General features: G+C 45.0%; 1 protein-coding gene across 1 annotated transcript in view; it reads left to right on the forward strand.

Annotated features, from left to right (window-relative positions):
* The window catches only part of CHRNB4 (cholinergic receptor nicotinic beta 4 subunit), a 259,819-nt gene that overhangs the window by 205,533 nt on the left and 31,610 nt on the right, over positions 1-22,676 (forward strand). The window contains exon 2 of the mRNA XM_078684645.1: positions 8,006-8,151. Within this exon, the coding sequence (XP_078540771.1) occupies positions 8,006-8,151 (146 nt within the window). The remainder of the gene's footprint in view (positions 1-8,005; positions 8,152-22,676) is intronic.

Raw genomic sequence — 22,676 nt, forward strand, 5'->3', positions numbered from 1 at the left:
GGGACAGTGAGGTGGGCAACCTCTAAGATAGCCATCTGGGTGCATGCTACATTGTCCTTGATATGAGATTTATATTGGGGGGGATGAGGTACGTTGTTTGATACCAGACATGACCTATTTCGAAGGTACCATAATGGAACTGCCTTACTCGGGTTTCTCTGAATGCCAGCTCATGTTATCCTATGGACCGCTGAACACTTGCAGTAGCCTGTAATAGAAAAAGCCATTGTAGTGACATACAGGCATGCACTTATATGTACGTACCTTTGATATAATGCACCCTGCCTCCTGGGCTCAGGAGGCCTCCCTTAGAGGTGACTGGCATGTATTAAAAATAGTGCTTTGACTTTGCCACACATTGTGAGGGCAAAGTTGAGTTTGAGCAGTTTGCACTGCTCCTGCAGTCTGCAATGGCAGTCCTGCTGTCATCAGTTTAGTTGGGTCACCTAGGCTGGCGCAAGCAGTGCTTCAGGCTCTGATGACCCCTTTAACACCCATGGCCTGGGCACCACTGATATCATATGTTAGGGACTTATAAGGGGGTCAAAGTCCTTCCCAGTTGGTGTTCCCAATTCACATATATCAGTTTTAGGGAGAGTACACTGGAATTGGGGTCTGGTTAGCAGGGTTCAGTGCACTGTCTGAGTAGTCCCAATGGGGGCAATAACTGGGATGACATCTGCAAAAGGCCTGTTTTCTTACAGTCTGCCTGCCCTACCAGTGCTGTCTCTGTGTGAGCAGGGAATGAGATTGATGATTGGACTTGGCTGGTGACTCCTGAGTGAAGATTAGAGTTCGTACTTGGTAATCCAGGTGTTTAGGGTTGCAGAGCAGACAGCAATCTGCATGCAAAACTAGTGGCTGCCTCTGTGTACAGGTTGCAGTGGACATTGGCAGCACGCAGCAAACCTTACTGCTGGCGTTGAAGCAACTACACGTAAGCCAAGCTCATAAGCCCCACACGTGTCCCTAGTGTGCTTGGATTGTTTTGGTTATTCTAGGGTCCTATTTATTTATTTCATGCTCTGGCTCCGGACATCTTTCTAAAACTTGCCAAGATGAAGGCAAACTGGAAAGGCAATTTTGTAATGGAGCAACTTTGAGCATCTTAGGCAAATACCTATATTATAAGCATTTATTATTAATAATCGGCAAGGCAAAGGGTACAGATATTAATGAAGTAGCTGCTGACTATGTGAAAGAAAGGTAATCTGAGGTGAAGGCTGTAAAGATAATTCAACCCTGCTAAGTTGATTCATACTAATTACACTGAAGAATCATCTGTGTTTGACCTACCTAGGTTGTAGGCTGAGGCTGGTTCATGTAATTGTAATTGTAATTGTAAATACACTTATATAGCGCATGGCTACCCGAAGGCATCCCAGCGCTTACAGTGGCAGCGAAGTGAGGTCTCTTAGTTGGGAAAAAGATGTGTTTTCAAGGCTTGGAAACATTACCCAATGAGTTAGCAGTAACACTGGGAGCCAATACTCAAATGACCCCATATGGTCATTTTATGGCAGAATTTAATATAGATTTGCTTTGCAAGTCAGAAACACATAATAATAATTATAGAGAAGAGCTATTAGTGAACAAAGCTACCAATTTCAATAGAAGTGCTGCCAGGCAAAAACTCCAGGCCTCACCCTCTAAAGGTTAACATCACCCAACTCACGATTACTTATCTCAACGCTCGATCCATGGCTAAATATCAGCTCAAAATATTGTATTTGCTCGATGCCGAATCTCCCACTATCTTATTCTTCATCGAAACATGGTTAACAGATTACTCCTCCCCAGACATTTTGGCAGCTCTTCCAGAAGAATATTTTATACTTCAAAGTAACAGACCTGATGGTAATAAGGTGGAAGTGTGGCGGCAATAGTAAAGAAACATCTTAGCTTCACGAGACTCACATAATTTCATCTTCCAGCTGTTGACAGCATTCGGAGCCAACTTGACTCTTCAATCTCTACCTTGACTCGCGCCCTCATGTGCAGAACCCCAGGATACACGCAGCATTTACCACAACTTCTTGCAGAGTAAATCTCCCCCTTAGTCCTCGACTGTGCCAAAATACTGCAAACTGGAGGGCAGCCATCCAAAGATTTAACTGACTTGCTCTGCAGCCTTAATTTCAAACAACATGTATTCTCACCCACGCATACTAGAGGCCACGCACTGGACCAGGTCTGGTCCTCCAATTTAGCCCTGTCCAATCTTACGGTCTCCAACCTGTACATGGTCAAACCACCATGTTATCAGATTTTCACCAACTGGCCTAGCTCACCCAAAACCCTGCCCAAGTCCTGGAATTCTTTCCAGAAACTGGTCCCGAGTGGATCTTACTTCCTTCTGCAACTCACTGACAAGCACCCTTCCCAACCAAATTGAATACATAGGCACAAGAAAGCTATTACGAAATGGTTAACAGTAGACAACAACATGGTTTCCCCCCTCTGCAAAGCTAAACAGACCAGACGTGAGGATGTGTCTAAATGGTTCTCTCAAGAAGTGAAATAGGCCAATTTGGAACGTCAATGTGCTGAATGTAAATGGCAAAACAATTACTCACCTTACAAAAAAGGAAGTCTATACATATTTCGTCAAAGAATATAAGAAGTTCATTATGCAACCCAAATCTGCCTTTTTCTCCCGCAAAATAGTAAAGTCTGAGAATAAATCCAAGGGGATTTTTGGACTTGTCAAATCATGACAGAGAGAACCTACGCAGAGTCTATGCGATGCCCTCAACTCTTTTTCATTGATAAAACCAAGCTGATAAAAGAGAGAATACCCTGCAGCACACCTCTCAATACAGCTTCTCCTGAATAGAGAAACCCCATCACCCTTTCCGACTTTCCCGCTATCAGCAAGGATAGCCTTGTGGAGCTGCTGATCAAAGTTAAGTCGGGATCTCCTAATGACACTTGCCCCACTAAAATACTAAAAACTGTGTTTTCTGCATTCCCAGACCCGGCTATTTCCCTCCATAACTACTCATCCATCAGCAAAGGCATTGTGCCTAGCCCCTTCAAAGATGCCATAGTGTTACCGCTTCAAAAACAAAATGTGGCGAAGATCCACTTGTTTTGAAAAACTACTGCTCTATTTGCTCTAAACCAGACCCAGGGTCCTTTAGGTAAAGTCCTTGCACAGAAAAAAAACTCTTCTGCAGAGGCAACAGGCTATTGAAACTAGTTCCTTATCTTTTAGTTGAAAAAAATATAATTTGTCTCATGTCTGAAACTCAACTGCATACATCGGAATTAGAAGGACCTTCTGTCTCATAAAGCTTCAACAGGTGAGAACAATGCCTCCCCACTCCTGCACAATTTTCATAGCCACTCCATGCAATAATGCTTATACAGTCTGCTAGTGGATACGGAAATTTGCAGAGCTTTTTTTTATTTATTTATGTATTTCTTTATTTATTTATTTATTTATGTATTTCTTTATTTATTTATTTAAAGAGTTTTATATAGCGCTTGCTAGACCCAGAGGTATCAGAGCGCTTTACATGAGAATAAACAATGTAACAGAAAAAGTTCAACAATTACACAATAAATCCCAAAAAATAGGCAATACAATTCGGAGAGGAGAGAAAGGAGAGAGACTGAGTAGGAGCCATACCAAGTTAGGTAGGTGTTTGATTCGACAGTTTTTATTATCTAATCTACAAAATAATTGTACAGATGTTTGATATTTGGAGAAGACTACAACCTTACTTTTGCCAATGTTTACTTCTCAAAAGTGATTCTGTGCAAAGGTTTACAGGGCATTAAGTCCCCACTGGAGGCTGATAGGAGTTGCAGCAAAAATAAATAGGATATTTATTGTAAGTCACAGAAGACAATATGACGACTGTAATAAAGCATGGGCCTAACTGGCAGTAGCCGGTATCTGGTGTTTCCCCGGGAGGCTGGAAGGGTGAGGGGTGGTTTGCAGCAGTGGTGGTCGATTTTGTAGTTGGAGGCTGGTTTTGCACCAGTGATGCAATATTGGCTCCCAGTAAGAAAAGCAGTAGTGCTTCACACTAACACCGATGGTGTGACAAAATTGCCAGGGCTGCTTTGGGTTCCCAGTCCAGCCCTTGATATAGTGTTGGTGCCCCTGTCATTGAAAACGTTCCACATGGCCATGGATATTGACCCATATGTGTCCAACAGCATCATAGCAGAAACTGCATTATTGGCTGTTGCATTATGTGCAGGCACAGCAATGGTGGGAACTCCACTCATAAAAGATAATGATGGGCTGTACTTAAGAGCAACCTAGAACAATGTTGAGCCACAGCAGTTGCTAACAATGGCATACAATTATTGCCATATAACTGCATATTTAGTAATACACTAAACAATAGATGCACATCTGGAATCAGGAGCTAAGGCCCAGGCTAGAAGTTAACGTCGTAAAGCTTCCTTCATATTCTTATCACTGACCTCTGGGATGTGTTAGTACTTACACATAAAACTCTGATCTCCTTCCTTACATGGACACTCAACCTAGTCAGATAATGAGTATTGTGCTTAGCCTCCCTCTCTAGCATTCATGGACACATCTATTGCCCCTTCCATCGTGCTTAAGGGCATAGTCGTAAATTACCCTAATGCTAGCCATTGCATTTTTTGAGTTTGTTGTCTGTGCTAGATTGGCTCATAATTATGCTTAGATATCCTATAAGTGGGCCGGCCTCCTTGCCCTATATTTTAGTTTCACTAAAATGTTATTGTTCGGGCTGCATCATTGTAGACTGTATTCATCCATGTTATGCTTACTTTACTGTAAAAGTATAGCGCCATGGTCTTCAAACTTTTTAATGCCATGCCCTCCTAGTGAAAAAAAACATCGCCCCCCCCCCTTAAAAATTTTCACAATTATTTTGTTAAATTGGCAATGTTTAAATATGTCTGAACGTATTTAAGCACGGCAGTTAATTTCTATTACTGTTTTAAAAATGCAATAAAATACATGAAATGAAATGAAATGAAAAACGTTTTTATTGAGCGCTAACAGCTGCCCTGAGGCGTCCAGGCGCTAAAACTACCATCAGCTCTAAAAAAGGAAAAGGGATGAGGCAACACTATTGATTGAAAAGAAACGTTTTAAGCTTCTTGCAAAAGCTCAAAAGGTTAGAGTCTGCTCTAAGATGAAGAGGTAAGGTGTTCCATATTTTCGGGGCTTTATATGCAAAGGATCGACCTCCGGCCCTCGCTCTATGAATCCTTGGGATTTGGGCTAGGAAGGCGTGTGAAGATCGGAGAGCTTTGGTGGGTTCGTATGGCAGTACCAAGGAGTGGTTAATCTCTGGGCCTGATTTCCAGTAGGCTTGATGTGCAATGCACAGAGATTTAAACTTAACTCTCTCCCTAATGGGGAGCCAATGCAATGCTCTTATGCCAGGTTGTATTGAAGTTCTTCGGGGGGTGCCAAGTAAAATGCGAGCTGCACAATTCTGAGTGCGTTGTAGTTTTTGTAGGGTGTACTCCGGCGCCCCAAGGTACCGAGCATTGTTAAAATCTAGGCGAGATTGAATTAAGCCCTGAATGACTATCTGTCTGGCCTCAAAGGGGAGAAGTGGAAAGATTTTTTTTACCATCCTTAGGAGGCCAATACAGGTCGCAGAGACTTTGGTTGCCTGCATGTCGAAGGTCAACGATTTATCTATCCATACCCCCAGGCTTTTGATGTTATCTCTGGGGGTAGGAGCTGTGCCCATGCTCAGAGGCCTTGACAGTTCCAAGGTGGAGAGAGTTGGAGGGCCTAGAAGCATTAGCTCAGTTTTGTCGTCGTTGAGCTTCAGACATGATTTAGTCATCCAGCTCATGACGTGCTCGAGACAAGTTGTTAGGTTGGACTGCAGTAGTGGGTTGTTCCTTTGTGCGAGAGAGACCACTAGCTGGGTATCATCCGCATAGGTGATGATGTTAATACCGTGCGGACGTACTACTCCAGCTAGCGGTCTCATGTAGGCATTAAAAAGTGTAGGGCTCAATGAGGAGCCCTGTGGAACCCACATCCCAGAGGCTTGCTCGAAGAGACCGATGTGCCTTCAAAGACCTGGAAGGTTCGGTCAGATAGAAAAGACCTGAACCACTCCAGGGCTTCTCCCGAGATACCCAAATCGAGGAGGCGGTCCAGAAGTATTTTATGGTTGACCGTATCGAAGGCGGCACTCAGATCAAGGAGGATCACTGCCACTGACCCTCCCTGATCGAGTAACCGCCTAGTCTCTTCTGTCACTGCCAACAAGGCTGTCTCCGTGCCGTGTTTTGGGCGAAAGCCTGTCTGGGAGGTGTCGAGCCGATGGTTGTGCTCGAAGAACTGAGTTACACTGCTGTTGATGTGTTTCTCTAAGATCTTGGTAGCCCAGGGGAGCAGTGATATCGGGCGATAGTTGTTAAAATTTGTTGGATCGAGAGTGTTTTTTTTTAGCAATGTTCAGACCATGGCGTGTTTCCAGGACTGTAGGACTATCCTACTCGTGATGGAAGAATTCAGCAGCTCCATTAAATTGGGAATGCTTTGGCCAAATCCTCACATCGAGAGGATGAGTTGTTATTGCCTGATGATGGGGGTGGTAGCCTGTTCAGTGATTGCCAAACATACTGTTTTGGTCAGGCAGGCCTTACTAACATGTAAAAGTATCCCCAGTGTGATTATTAGAAATGGGGGTGGGGGTTTTAAAGACTATTTGGAGTTCCTTCTTGTTTCACACCTTCTCCCTGTCAGGATATAAATGACAAAAGATGTTAGTGATGGCCCATTACAGTGCGGCTGCCTACCGCTCATTCTTGTCTGCTAAAAACAAAGCACTGTCATCAGCATAATGCTTCTTTTGACTAGAGCCTGGCGCCCTCCTGGATCAATTCAGGCCTCCCATACCACCCTCCCAGTTTGAAGACCCCTAGTATAGAGGCACATTACCACCTTTTTGATGTAATCTTGTTTGAACCATTAATGGTTATTTCTATGGTAAAATATGCTTATAGTGAAAACCATAAAAATGCTTTGGGTTAAAAAAAATTCATAAATATTTGTACCCAACAGATAAATCTCACCCCAGACCTGCAAACTGAAATACATTTCACTGTGTGAGGAGGGGGACGGGGCCTTGGAAGATGCAGGGCCCTGTGCCTAGATCTACCTAAGAGGCACTCTGCCCTCTACCACTCCCCCACCACCAACCCTGTCCCAAAAAAAAGGTCACTGAGCTGATGCTGATGTACTAGGGTATTCTCACACCCCTTAATCGACACTGGCTGCTTACATTCTCCAAAGACACTCTTTGCAGTGGTTTCCGGGTGAAGGGAGCGGAAATCGTGTGACACACAGTAGCAACGTGTGAGTTGACAGGTCTGCACCATGCAAGATTTCCCTTGGCAAGAAGGATTGTCTATGCAACCTATCTTCATGGGGGGTCTTTAGACCCAACTCACCCTTTCAACACATGATCACTGTGATATAATGCTACTCTCAGGAAGGCTGAGATCACTAAAATTACTCTATTTAATCCTACCAAGATGGCTTTATTTTGTTTTTGCTGATACTGTGCAGCACCTGGACGCAGTATCTTTTTCTCTTTGTGCTAATGTTGTTCAGCATTGTCAAAAAGCTTTGGCATTACCAATGGTTGTTATGTTAATGGAGTGCACAGTCCAGGTCTGCCCATGGCCCCAGCCACACCAGCGATGATGTACACCAATGCAAGTTGGGCGGGCATCTCTTTTAGCAATATGGCCTTTGAAGTCTAGTTGATCAGGGTCTGAAATTGTTGAGTACCAAATGTGTAATAAACATAAGCATTTCGCAAACAGAGGCCAAACAGTAGTAATTTGTGTATGCTTATTTGGACATTCATGGCGCATCACAGTCTAACCCTGTCATACCCATGGCCATACGTGTTCTCTATTGAATACAAACAACACAAAGTAACGTTTTATATAATTCCGTGTGATAGCAGTGAGTAACCATGCCTGTGTTTCAAATGGTTGTGTTTTTCAGAAATCAGCTCTGCAGATGCTGAGGAGAGGCTGATGAACACACTTCTGAGTCCTGACCGATACAACAAGTTAATTCGACCCGCATCCAACAGCTCACAGTTGGTATCCATTCAGCTTCAGGTGTCGTTGGCGCAGTTAATAAGTGTGGTAAGTTTATTAAAATAGGCAATGTTTAACTTAGAAATCTTGTAACATGGTTTAAAAAAAAATACACAGAGCTATGCAAATTTATAAGTAAATAGTGACCGATTTGCTCCATGTATAGCAGTAAAGAGGTCCAAATGGACTAGAGGTAATGACTCAATCAATCAATCAATCAAAGCATTTATATAGCGCACTACTCACCCGGAGGGTCTCAAGGCACTGGGGGGAGGGGGTCCGCTACCGCTCGAACAGCCAGGTCTTGAGCTGCTTCCTGAAGGCGAGGTGGTCTTGGGTCAGGCGGAGGTGGACCGGGAGGGAGTTCCAAGTCTTGGCGGCCAGGTAGGAGAAGGACCTTCCTCCTGTGGTGGCTCTTCGGATGCGGGGGACGGCGGCGAGGGCGTGGCTGGTCGATCGAAGCTGGCGTTTGGGAGCGTAGAAGTTGAGGCGGCTGTTTAGGTATCCTGGGCCTTGGTTGTGTAGGGCTTTGTGTGCGTGGGTGAGGAGCCGGAAGGTGATTCTTTTGTTGACCGGGAGCCAGTGCAGATCTCTCAGGTGTCCGGATATGTGGCTGCGGCGGGGGATGTCCAGGATGAGTCGTGCTGAGGTGTTCTGGGTCCGCTGGAGTCTCTTCTGGAGTTTGGCGGTGGTTCCGGCGTAGAGGGAGTTGCCGTAGTCCAGTCGGCTGGTGACGAGGGCCTGGGTGACCGTCTTCCTGGTCTCGGTGGGGATCCACCGGAAGATCTTACGTAGCATGCGCAGGATGTTGAAGCACGACGAGGAGACGGCGTTGACTTGTCTGGTCATGGAGAGGGAGGAGTCCAGGATGAAGCCCAGGTTGCGTGCGTGGTCTGTTGGTTTGGGTGCGCTGCCCAGGGCGGGGGGCCACCAGGAGTCGTCCCAGGCGGAGGGTGAGGATCCCAGGATGAGGACTTCCGTCTTGTCTGAGTTCAGTTTCAGGCGGCTGTTCGACATCCATTTGGCTACGTCTGTCATCCCTTCGTGCAGGTTGGTTCTGGCGGTGGCGGGGTCGTTGGTGAGGGAGACGATCAGCTGGGTGTCGTCGGCGTAGGAGATGATGTTGAGGTTGTGCTGGTTGTGCTGGTTGTGAGGTTGTGAGGTTTGTGATCCCCCACAGCTCAACCCAGATGATGATCTGAGAAATCCCATGCAACAGACAAAGACAGTGAGAGATGCATCCTGCACCGGGCAGGAAATTCCCCAAACTCACATTTCATGTTATGTTATGTTAAGATTCTTGTAAAGAGCGCATGGCCTCCCCAGCAACGGGGCTTCCCAACGCTTAAACGTGCAGAGTGGAGTCGGGAGATATGGGGACGGCTAGTGATCAGAGAATAGCCAGTCCTTCACAGCCCTTCTAAACACCCTGTGATCAAGAGTGCACCGGATGGGAGGAGGCAGGGAATTCCAGAGAACCGGGGCCATCGCCCTGAAGGAGCGCCCGCCGGCTCTGGTTCTACGCACCGGGGGCACGCGGGCAAGGTGGAGATCAGCCAAGCACAGGGCACGGGCCAGAACATAGGTAAGATACAGATCACTCAAAATCGCGGGGCAAAGCCAATGAGAATTTTATGAGCAATACAAAGAGCTTAAAAAGGATTTCTTGCTCTCTATGCAGCCAGTGCAGCCGGTGAAGAAGGCCAGACACATGGGAGTGCTTGGGGAGCGAGAAGAGGGTACGGGCTGCAGCATTATGGGCTCGCTGGAGCCTTTTAATCACTGACTTGTTAGAGCCGAGGAGCAGTGCATTGCAGAAGTCCAGCCTAGCCAGAACAGTAGATTGTACTATCATCTGGCGAATATGGGAATCAAAGAGTCGTAAAATAGTTTTTAGGCCCCGTAAAATACCAATAGAAGTGCCTGCTACTGAATTGGCCTGGTTGTCAAAAGAAAGGCAACAATCCATCCAGACACCCAGGTTCTTTACAGCTGGTTTTGGATGTTGGGGAGAGCCTAGCACAGGAGGCCACCAGTGGTTGTCCCATAGATGGGTATCCCTTCCTAAGAGAAGGATTTCTGATTTGGTAGAATTCAATTGAAGGCAGTTGGCTGCCATCCATTAAGAAATGGCAATCAGGTCCTCCTGGAATTTCACGGAGTAAAGGTTAGGATCATTGGAAAAGGAAAATACCAGCTGGGTGTCATCCACATATGACACCAAGAAGATGTTACTGCCCTTTCCTGATCATTCCAGCAGCTGGATGTAAATATTAAACAGCATAGGAATCAGTACCGAGCCCTGTGGGACCCGGCAACATAGCGGTTGTGTATGGGAGTGGGAGGGTGGCAAGATAACTTGAAAATACATATCTGCCAAATAGGACGTAAACCAGGAGAGAGCTTTGCCACCAATGCCGATCCGTACAATTTTAAGGTGGTGAGCCACTAGGATTCCAATGACCTGGCCCGGCCATCTGAAACCCTTGGTCCAAATATCCTTCTGTCAAAGAGCACGCAGGTCACAGAGGCCTCATTCTATTCAGAGTGGGGCTTTCCCCCCTAATTAGAGCCGCCATTTAAGGCATGGGGGTCTGTGAGTCCTGGTAGTCCCGGCAGGAAATAGAAACATTTTCATGATATGCAGGAAGAAAATGGAAATTTTTATTTTGTTCTGCAGAATGAACCAATAGCTTGGGGATCTGCAGAACAATAGGGAATGCTGAGTAGGCTGCTATAACACAGTGGCCCAACCAGTATTTGTTTATGTTGGAACAAACTCCCCCACACCTACAGATGCACTTTCGGCAAACCAATCTCCACCAGGGATCTTTAAATTCCGTGGACAGTCTTCCACTGGAAGAGCGGAATGGGAGCCCATCACAGACCTCTCTGCCTAGTAGGCCAGTTACCAATGCTAAATGAGGCCCTAAGCGGTTGAAGAGTGATTATTACAGTCTTTTTGGTGCTCTACAATATAATTTAATGATCATTCTCAACAACTCAGCCACATTAGTCACTAAGACAATAAATCCAAATCACAATACATTTGAGTGCCAGATGTTTGATTTTAGTTCTATTGCTATACATAGCTAAAACATTAGTTATGTAATGTGACACAAGTCTGATTGCAGCGGCCACCAAACAGATATTGACGAAAGCGTGTGTATTCAGTTAATAGGTGACTCTGAGGAAATTGGCACTTTTTAAATAAAAGAGATGTTATACAAGCTATTGCAAGGTAGGCCCTGTAATAAATATTCGATTTGGTATATGAGATAGTAGAAGGTAGTACCTATGATAAATACCAGAGATGGTAAATAAGTTAATGCAAGAGAGGATCTCTGACAAATAGCAGAAATGGAATTCATGTTATGACAAGAGATGCTATTCAAGATAACGCAAGATACGATCCACAATAAATAACATTATGGTAAACAAGTTAACTCAAAGGAGGATCCATGATGAACAGCAGAGATGGCTTACATATCAGGATAAGGCATGATCCATGATAACTAACTGAAGGGTTATGCAGGTTAATGCAAGATTGTATCCACAATAAAGAGCAGACATGCTATTTAAGACAGCGCAAGGTAAGACCCTCAAAATGCAAGATGGAATATAAGTTAACACAAGATAAAAAACAAAGGTAAATGGTAGAGATGATACACAAGTTAACACATGGTAGGATCCATGATAAATCGTTGAGATGTTATACAAGTTAATCTCAGGTACGATCCACGATACACTGCAGAAGGAGTATAAAAGGTAATGCAAGGTAGAATCTACAATGAATCAAAATGATGGTATACAAGTTAAGACGTGTCAGGATCCACAATGAAGAGCAGAGATGGTATTTATGGTACCGCTAAAGCAAAGTAGGCCATGTAAAAGAAGCGCAGAGATGGTATAAAAGTTAATACAAGGTAGGATCCATAATAAATGGCAGAGATGGCATGCAAGCTAATGCAAGATAGGAGCCACAATAAGTAGCAGAGATGACATGCAAGTGAATGCAATGTAGGAACCAGAATTATCAGCAATGATGGTATACAAGATAATGGTCCATAATAAAAAACCCAAGTGGTACAAAAGTTAACACAAGGTAGGAACCCTAATATTCAACGTGTGAGAAACGATCAGTCAGAACATCAAAAATTTTACAGTTAATGTCAATTATAGTCAGTGAGATTGTGCAGTGTCTGGAACAGAGCTGGGCTTAATGTTTAAACTAATCTGCTATTAGAGTGGAATTAAATGGAGTTCAAGCAATTTGAAAACCGTAGTATCCGTATAATGATGTGATATGCTACAAGGTTGATGATCATTCCCAGGAAAAGCGCTTACCTTAAATAACGCTAAATGGATAATTTCATAATTAAAAAAAGAAAGACAATTAAAGCAAAACTGTTTTTTTCTGTAAACTATTTCCCACCCATTCTTTCCAATCACATTGCTGTGTAGAGTTCCTTTAATCACTCTAAATTATTTTATGTCAGAGATCAAACATTGGGATCATAAACTTCTGGATGTCATCGCTAATAAACACTGGCCTGCAGAGAAAAACTCAGGCAGTATAAAAATCCATCTCTGTATTTGTGAAGCAATTAATTCCCATTTAAAGGAAAGACTAATAACATGTGTCCCGTATACAAAATACACATGGCAAGCTAGGCTACAATAACTTGAGGATAAACAGTGTAATTCAATGAGAATCTTTATAGCAATAATCTGCACATTTTAGTGGCAAAAATGATTGGATTAAATTAAGAGTCATTACTCTACGACAGGTGAAATATGATGTCTTAAATAAACATATTGTGTGTTTGGAGAAAGTACATTTGACTATGTACTACGTTGGCAAGAAAAACTGGAAACTTGGAAATCCCATGTCATGCTATGGGATCCTCCCACTGAGGGCTCATCCAGTCATTACACACTGAGGGCCATGCCAGTCATTATATGCTGAGGGCCATTCCAGTCATTATGTGCTGAGGGCCATGCCAGTCATTATATGCTGAGGGCCATGCCAGTCATTATATGCTGAGGGCCATTCCAGTTATTATGTGCTGAGGGCCATTCCAGTCATTATATGCTGAGGGCCATGCCATTATATGCTGAGGGCCATGCCAGTCATTATACGCTGAGGGTCTGCCAGTCATTATATGCTGAGGGCCATGCCAGTCATTATACGCTGAGGGTCTGCCAGTCATTATACGCCGAGGGTCATGCCAGCCATTTTACTTGGCGGGCCTTGCCAGTTATTACATGCGGAGGGCAATGCCAGTCATTACACGCTAGAGGCCAGGCCAGTCATTATAGGCTGCGGGCCATACCAGTCATTTTACACTGAGGGCCATGACAGTCCTTATAGGCTGAGTGCCATGACAGTCAATATACGCTGAGGGCCATGCCAGTCATTATAGTCTGATGGCCATGCTAGTCATTATACACTGAGGGTAATGCCAGTTATTATAGGCTGAGTGCCATGACATTCATACGCTGAGGTCCATGCCAGTCATTATACGCTGAGAGCTATGCAAGTCATTATAGACTGAGTGCCATGCCGGTCATAATACGATTAGGGCCATGCCATTCATTACAGGCTGAAGGCCATGCCAATCATTATATGCTGAGGGCTATGCCAGTCATTATACGCTGAGGGCCATGCCAATCATTATACGCTGAGGGCTATGCCAGTCATTATATGCTGAGGGCCATGCCAGTCATTATACGCTGAGGATAATGCCAGTAATTATACGCTGTCGGCCAAGCCAATCATTCTAGGATCTCTCAGTGCCGCTTAACCCTTTAATGAGAGATAGGCCGTTAAATAATGGCTTTGCCCTCAGCCAAAATGTTGAAATGCTGTAAAACATTTCAATTTTTCAGGGTAAAATGTTTCAAAATTAAGCAGGGATAAACGTGCCTAGATATATTGGAATGCTTGCGAAGAGGGCCCACACTAACCATTATCCACCCTCTGACACGCCCATGTGGGAGTGGTGCTCTAGTGCTCCACACATTCCATGGGCTTTATGCAGACTGTTAGCCCTCCATGTAAGGCTATAGTGTCCATCAAAAGCCAGCTTCAGCGTCATTGGCTTTAGTATGAGGCGAATGACAGGAACGATGGAGCAGGACTTTATTGGACGGTACATCCCATGTAAAGGGCTGTAAGTCTGTTATAACATTGCCCTCCTAAAAACCAAATGCACCCATTGAGTCACAGGATGTTGAAAACCCCCATAGCACTCACAACCTTTTATATCTCTTCTTTCGTGGCAGCAGGTAGAACTTCAGCACCCCCTGTCACAGCAGCCTCTGCTTGTCTCTCGGTTCTACCAAATGTCCCTTCTTTAGCCAGGCAGCAGGAAAGACAGACTCTGCAGAGACCATCTTCTCTCTCCTACCAAGATTACATCCATGGACAAATAAGGAAGCATTTGCTCTGTTACTGTGTCTACAGCCGCTGTCTCTCATTTCTCTACCTAACTCCTCATATCTTGACTGTGGCTGTAGATTATAGTATTATCTTTCCCCGTATGAGTATAGATGAAGAAGGAGATATTGGCACATTGCTCTGCCTAAATAGACACAGCCACCCTCCCCATCAGCAATAAGGAACTCATCTGGCACCACCTCACAACTACTGTGGTATGGGGTCCCCGTGGCTTACCAGGGCTCTATGAGGAGGCCGCATAGCCACCCATCCCCTCTAATTTGTAAATTGGCCCCGTGGGATGAGGGCCTAGAAAGTATCTGGGAGGGTGGCTGCTCTCCCCCACCCTCCCCCCCCTTTTTTTTTAGTTGTCCCATTTATCTCCTCTTGGCTGTTCGTAGATATGGTCAATTGCAAGAATTTGAATGTATGTTCATGAACTTTGCTTAAGAGTTTTGAGAGTGGTTTTCCAGGGTGAATGGATGTGTATTGGAATAGTGTTCACGTTTTGTACTTCCAATGTAATCTTGATTACAGTGGCAGGTGAGGAGGTAGGTCATGGGAGAGCTAGTACAGTGTAGCCCATCTTTATTTTTTTCTTCCTACCTTTGTGATTTGTAAATTGTGTTTTCTTGTGTATCACAGATTTGCAAACTGAGCAGTCATGGCAAATGTAAATGCTGGCTGATTTTTTTAAGGCGGTCATGCGTTCTGTTGTCTCTGAATTCAGACTGATGTAACGTCCCTCATTTTTTAGGTCGAGCCTAGGCAGAGTGCATGCGCTGTCTGCAAGTTCTGCTGTAATTAGCATAGGGACTGTAATCCCGCCTGCTGTTTGCAATTTGTTCACTCTTGCCTCACAATTTTTTCCTGGCTTCTTATTGGTTGGTGCTCCCTGTACCTCATTTCCGTTTTTAGGCCAGGAACACCGGCCAACTACAGTTTCCTTGAACTATATGTGTTTGTAGTGTACTTTGGGGACTACTTATTTATTACCATGGCGCCCGCTTCATGGGGCCACCACATGCATAGGTTTTATGTGTGCTGAAACAAAACGCAGCGCCCGCTTTCAGGTTAGAAACATCAGGTACTCCTGATGCCTACAAAGCCAAACACACAGACGACACATTTTGTATTTGCTTAGCACTGGTTTTGGAACAGGGAAATGCCTTCCTGCTTAGATTTAACTTTATAGCCGGCGCTGTTTCTACAAGGACATAAACGCACCTGCGGCATACGAGAGAGGGAGAGGAGGATACAGGGCCATACGCTGCATACTTCAGTTGCACCTTACTTGAAATATGGCAGCCACGCCTTTCTTTTCTTCTACATGGCGCGGCTCGCCCATCTCCATTTTTGTTTTTAAACTCTCAACTTTATTAAACTTTTTTTTTAAAGGCTTAAAATAGCCAAACCCTCACTACAGTAGTGGTTTCATGTTGTTAAAAATGCTTTCCTGTCACAAGTTCCAACAAGTAGCTCAGCGCTCACTTATGAGTAGTGATTCCTGTAATTTACCATGGAAACATGACCCAAAAAAACATGGCAGGATGCAGCTTGGTGATGTGGGAAAAACAAACCACGTCTCTTTGAAGCCAATGCCACCGAATTGTGACCTGCACACATGCAAGACCTCCTTTCAGGTAGGCAAGCCGAGCACATAACTGGTACATCACACGGCAATACAACTGCACATTGCACTTTTAATAATGTGCTCAGGTTATCCCACACAAACCCCAAGCTCTAATAAGGCAGCTAATACTTTGCAGAAAATGCTCAGTCCATGCCACAATACCCTCGAAAAGCTTCAGGTGACCTCTTCGATAATGCCCATCCTGTTTTACCCCTTTGGTAATTTAAAGGCGTTCTTCAAGCCGTATGACGTAGTTGTAGTGGACCCTCTGAATCTCTGACTGAGTGATTTTTAAACAAGCTTTTTATTGTGCTCCTTGTTGACCTCTCAAATTGGCCCTTGTTGAACAGTACAGCTACATACGTGTTTATTTATTTGTGGTGGTGTATATTTTACTGGTTGTTGGTATGGTGTTATGCAAGAACCTGCAGTGATAGGCAGGTTAACAACTTCATTTCTTCCCAATTAAAAATATATGCAGGGGGAGCACCACAGAATATTTTGTCCAAATAATTGTTAATGTTTAAAGAGTCTTAATATAGATTCTTCCCCGCTTGTGCTTGCAAGTGTACTTTTATACTTTTTTTATTCTCTTACTGCTGTTCAAATGTGTTCTGTCTCATTCTGAGCTGTCCAATCCCCAATCCCAGGGTCTGTTCTTTTTTTCAGCACTCACAATGGAAAATGGCATTCATGTTTTATCTGTTACTGTTCACTTCCTACATCCTACTTATGAGGCAATTGGGCAAAGGAGAGCACTACATTTACAATAAGCAAGAAGACCAGCAATTGCTACACTAATACCATTTGCAATACAATAGGTCTCACATTGCTGAAAGTTTCAGCTATTTGCGTTACATTATTAATAGCAATGCCAATCGCCCAAACTTTCAATAATGCGAAACCTATTGCATTACAAATGATTGTTTTTTTGGTCTTCTAAAGTCCTGTCTATGCTAGAGGGTTACTTGAACCGTCAGGTTTTCAGCAGGCAGTTGCCAATTTTAGGTCGAGCCTGTACAGCGCTTGCGCTGTTAGGTGATCTGTTGTCCGTACTTTGTGGAGTATGACTCCTCCAATGATTTGGATTGACTTTTCTGTGTGGTATTTAAAAATCATAGCCTGCAAATGGCTAATGGTGGGTGTCTGTCCCACCTTTTCTGAGAATGTCACTCCTGTGGAGTATTGCTGCAGGTACGAGCAGCGACGCGCACACAGTCCCTACGTGCAGTGGAGAATATTTAGATCCACTTCTACTTGGACGATTTCCTCATTCGGGCACCCTCACTTCAGGAATTCCACGCTGCTTTCCTTTTAGGCCACCCATAACTTCACGCTAATAGAGCACCACTAAATGTATCTGCCTGACTGCAGCATTTCGTCCTTTTAGCAACCTTGACAAAACGTAGGTAACTCTCTACCACGAGAGAAGCCCCTAATATTGTCTGCGCTCAAATGGCTGATTCAAAACAACAGCCAATTGGAACAAAGTGTCATGGCCGGGTTAACAGAAGGGAGAGGATGTGGCCCTGCCGACTTTGTAGCTGGGGAACCTGGTTCGAGCCTCGGCGTCAGCTCAATATCTCATGAAACCAGCCATTAAAAGCTGTCACACTCAATAAAGCAGCAAATAACAGCTGGTTAAGGACACCACTTCCTTTGTTCCAAACTCTTGTCACTGCCCCCCTTTCTTCATGTTTGAGCCCTGTGTGATTTAACGCACCCGGCGTGTCACCCTTTGGCTTCCCCGTCAGCTCTTGGAGAGAAGTCTTCTATACGCATGAAACCCATCAAATTGAAGAGTCCTAAAGAAGGTCACCTTGACTCCTAACCCTAATCCAATCCACAGAAACAAGGCAGAAGGCGAAGCTTTGGAAAGTCGAATCTGGATAGCTCTAAAAAATTTCCAACAATCACAGAGGCATTTCGTCTTCTTGCAGTTGGTTATGGGGTGAATGTAGTTCAAGGGCGGGGTATCAAGGTAACTTGACTTCTAGAACTTTCTCGGGACAGCCCTGTCGCTCTCTACCGCCCGATGTCAACCAATGGGATAAAAGTGAACAGTCTGATGTCATTTTAGGACTTTGTCTTATTCAGTTTTTTGTCGTGCTATGCTAGGCTCCAACAGGCTGGTAGGGTCGGGACGGAGTCTGTGCCTAGCAGGCACGACCTGACATGAGCTTGAATCTTCCCAGGCCCTGCTTCCCTTCACGGGTGCCGTTTCTCACGCTGCCTCAGGCACAACATGACATTTATAATCCCATCCTATACAAACATATAACATGACCAGGAGCCATGTCTTCAACAGAAGCCTTTCCTGGCCCTGCCAATCAGCGTGCCCACTGCACGAGTCCCCACAGGCTGCCAGGCACCCACGCCAGGGAATATCTGCTCAGGCAGGGTCTAAAAATACACATCTGGTTCCCTCAATTAAGTCAGGCAACCTTGAGGAAACGTTGGTAACTCTCTAGTGCGTCTCTAGCCCTTGAGAAGCCCCTCATATTGCGTGTGATCGAATGGCTGATTCAAAACAACAGCTAATAGGAACAAAGTGTCAAGGCCTGGTTAACAGAAGATGTGGCCTTACGGGCAGACCTGCTGACATTGGAGTAGGTTTGAGTCTAAGCGTCCGCTCAACAACCTGTGATTCTGGGGAAATCACTTAATCTCACTGTTAGACCTGGCATTTCTTGGCATGATTACCCCAGACTTTTGCCTCTACCTCCTCTATTTTTGATGCTGTGATGGATTTCGTTTGACTGGCTTAGATGCTTTGGGCACTTTGCTACTGCTGATCAGTGTCAAAGTGCAAGTGCTCCCTGTATAAAGTGTAATGGTAATTGGTTGTCCATGATTGGTATGTTTGTCTTAGTAGTAAAGTCCCTAGTAAAGTGCACTATGTGTGCTAGGGCTGGTAATGCAAATGCTACTAGAGGGCCTGCCTCACTAATTGTGCCACCCACACAAGTAGCCTTCAAAAAGAGAGCTCAGGCCTGACACTGCAGTGCCTGTGCACAGTTTGTTAAACTGCCATGTTGTCCTGACAAGTGCACCCACTTTCCAGTCCTCACCCTTCCCTTTCTATGCACATCAGACACCCCTATGGTAGGTCCAAGGTACCCTCCCTGGGCACGGTGCCGTGCATGTGAAAGGTAGGACATGTACTGAGGTGTATACCATGTCCTGACAGTGAAATATTCTCCATTTCATTTTTCACTGTTGAAAGGCCATCTTGCCCATAGGACAGAATAGGGAGGCTGTGTAATATGTTTCCAACCTATCTTCCCAAAAGGCTTAAGATGGAAAGGTGAAGTTAAGTATCCCTGAACTCACAATTCAATAACACATCTTTTTTGTGGAGATGGTTTTTGCATTGTGTGTTTAGAAACCACTCTTTTAGAAGTGGCTGGGTTTTTCCGCTTTAACATTTCTGTGTGTCTCTTCCTGGTTGTGGATTGACTGTCTGAATCTGAAAGTGATAGGATCTGGGGAATGTTTGACCCAAGGGAGGAGGTGAGACCGCAGGGGGGAGGAGTAGCCCCTACAGGTGAAGAGGCCTGGGCTGCAGCCGTAAAACAATGGCTCCATCCCCTGCTGAGTGATTAAGGATCCAGACCCCCACTATCAAAGGAAGAAGGTGTAACTAGCAGGGAGATACCCAGAACTGGTCAGTGCCCCCCTGAACACAAAGACTTCAAAGACATTGAGGGGTATAACTCTAAGAGCTGAAACCCCTGACTTTGGAAGGGAATTGGATGGTTCAAGACTGAAAAGGATTTAAACTACTTTGTGGTCAAGAGGAACCTCTGCCAAGGAAGAAACAGCTGAGGAGACTGAAGAAGAAGACTGACTCTTGCTATGTGTTATGGGGCTGGCCTGCAGTTTACTGTTTTAACCAAGGAAGAGGCTAAAGGGACTTTGCTGTGTGCTGTATCCCCTTGCTTGAAAGGACTTTGCTGTGCTGTGTCCTGTAGTAACTTAACCCCAAGGGCACACGGTGAGCTGGCTCCCTATTGTGGAAACTCAGGAACACAAACGTTTCCAGAAGTGCCTCAGTGACGCTGTGTGTGTGTGTGTGTGCTTTTTGCAGCCTGAGACCTTCGTAAGCCATGCCCTGTGATCGTGGGCACCTGGAATATGAGCGAGTCTCAGCAATGCTGTGTGTGTATGCTTTTTGCAGCCTGAGCCCTTTGTGAGGATTGTCCTGTGATCGTGTGCACCTGGAGTCTAAGTGAGTCTCAGCGACTCTGTGTGTGTGTGTGCCTCGTGAAGGCTGAGCCCTTTGGGAGGATTGCCCTGTGACCGTGCACGCCAGAAGTTCAAGTGTGTCTCAGCGACGCTGTGTGCGTGTGCTTTTTGCAGCCTGAGACCCTCGGGAGAATTGCCTTGTGATCATAGGCACTAGAAATTCTAGTGTGTCTCAGCGACACTGTGTGCATGTGCTTTTTGCAGCCTGAGACCCTCGAAAGAATTGCCCTGTGATCGGGGGCACCAGGAGTCCAAGTGAGTCTCAGCGACGTTGTGTGCTTGTGCTTCGTGCAGCCTGAGACCTTGTTGAAGATTGCCTTGCGAGTGTGCGCACCCGAGGCTCAAGGGAGTCTCAGCAACGCTGTGTGCGTGTGCTTTGTGCAGCCTAAGACCTTCGTCAGGATTGCCCTGTGACCGCAAACCCCCGAGGCTTAAGGGAGTCTCAGCGAAGCTGTGTGCGTGTTCCCTGTTGCAGCCTGAGATCTGTGTTATCGTCATTGACCCGGAATCAACCAAGTCGCATCGGAGGCCCAAGTCACGAGAGGTGGAGAGGAGAGCAAGGTTGCAACCTCCGCTCCCCCCAGGTAACGTGTGTCGGCGCCTGGGGCAGGGTGCGGGCTCGAAGAGAGACGCTCTTGGCCTCTCCCATTCTGGTAGCGCGAGCCTCTGTTCCAGCTCATATCATGGCCCGTACGTGCCAAAGAGTGGCAGTACCGGGGCAAGAGGGTAGAGCTGCACTGTGGTTTATACCAGATGCGTGTATGGGGCATATGGTGACGGAAACGGACCGCCAGTCAGTACGAGGGGCGGAGAGACAGTCTGAAGCACCCTGATAGGTGCGGGAGTGTATTACGCATTGCATTAATTCTGCATAACGAACTACCTGATTGTTGTATTACACATTGCATTAGTTTGCAGAACGAACTACCTGATTGTTGCATTACGCATTGCATTAAGTCTGCATAATGAAATGCCTGATTGTTGTATTACGCTTTGCATTAGCTTGCAGAACGAACTACCTGATTGCTGCATTACGCATAGCATTATTTCTGCATAACAAACTGCCTGATAGTTGTATTACGCATTACATTTGTTTGCATCACAAACTGTATTATTCTTACATTGCAAAAGTGCATGATTCTTGCACTACGAACTGCATAGCCTTGCATTAGGACTGCATAGGATCACCTAGAATTGCTCATTAATACCGCCAGAACTTACAAGAGCTGACTGACCTAATAACTGGCCAGGAGGTATATTACAAATATGCATATGTTGGATTATTATCCCGTAGTCTCATCATATATCGTTTGATACAAAACGTATACTTCTTTTTATATGAAACTTGTGTGGTGTCCTTTTGTAGTGTCACCATTGGGTCACTGGGAGCGTGGTTGCAAATACTTTACACATTTGCCCTGAAGATTAGCCGGGCTGCTCATGCCAATCTACCAAAGGGGTGAGCAGGGGTTATCTGAGAAGGTGTCCTACCTTTCCCTGACGTGGAAGCGAGGGTCCGTGTTTGGCCTAAGGTACCTACCTCAGCCAACTAGGGAATCCTGGTTCTAACACTCACCATGGCTACCACAAAAATGAATGCGTCCTTGTGTAATGCAACTGGTGCTCATGTAAAGCGCACCAATACCTTCAAGTCGAGTGCTCGCTATATAAAAACTGCCAAAGAAAACCAGAAAAGTGGGAGTCGCTCTCAAGCTCTTTTGTTCCAGCCTCGTTTTCGGGGATCTAAACCGTGAAGTTCTTTGTTCTGGACAGTGACATGTTAAACAACAGTAAATAATACAGCTCCCAGCATAATGTGCTCATAAGGTCACAGAGGTGAGACTTATTGCATTGCAAATGCTTGTTTGTAATGACTTTCTGATCCAAAAGTGACCTTCTTCGTATTGTGTAAATAAGCTGAATAGTGTCCTAAGTGTCTTTTTTTATTTGTTTGCCCTCCAGTTTCAATTTATGCTCTTTTTATCTCCTGTGCTGATGATTGGGGCATAAGCTTGTTGTAATCACTTCCTGTGAAATGTTCTATCAATACTTCTATTTACTATTGGTTTGGCTGCAGTTCATTCTGATGTGCATAATTTCATCTTTCAGTTTGTTGTTGATTGGCGTTTGTTTTAAATATATGTATAACCAAAGGTAACTTAACTTCGACCTTTGCTTTTTTCCGTGAAAAAAAATGTGTGTGTGCGTATGCAATACATTTATGCAATAAAAAATAGTAATTTCCCCCCA

The sequence above is a fragment of the Lissotriton helveticus genome, chromosome 3_2, assembly GCF_964261635.1.
Source record: "Lissotriton helveticus chromosome 3_2, aLisHel1.1, whole genome shotgun sequence".
NCBI lineage: Eukaryota > Metazoa > Chordata > Amphibia > Caudata > Salamandridae > Lissotriton > Lissotriton helveticus.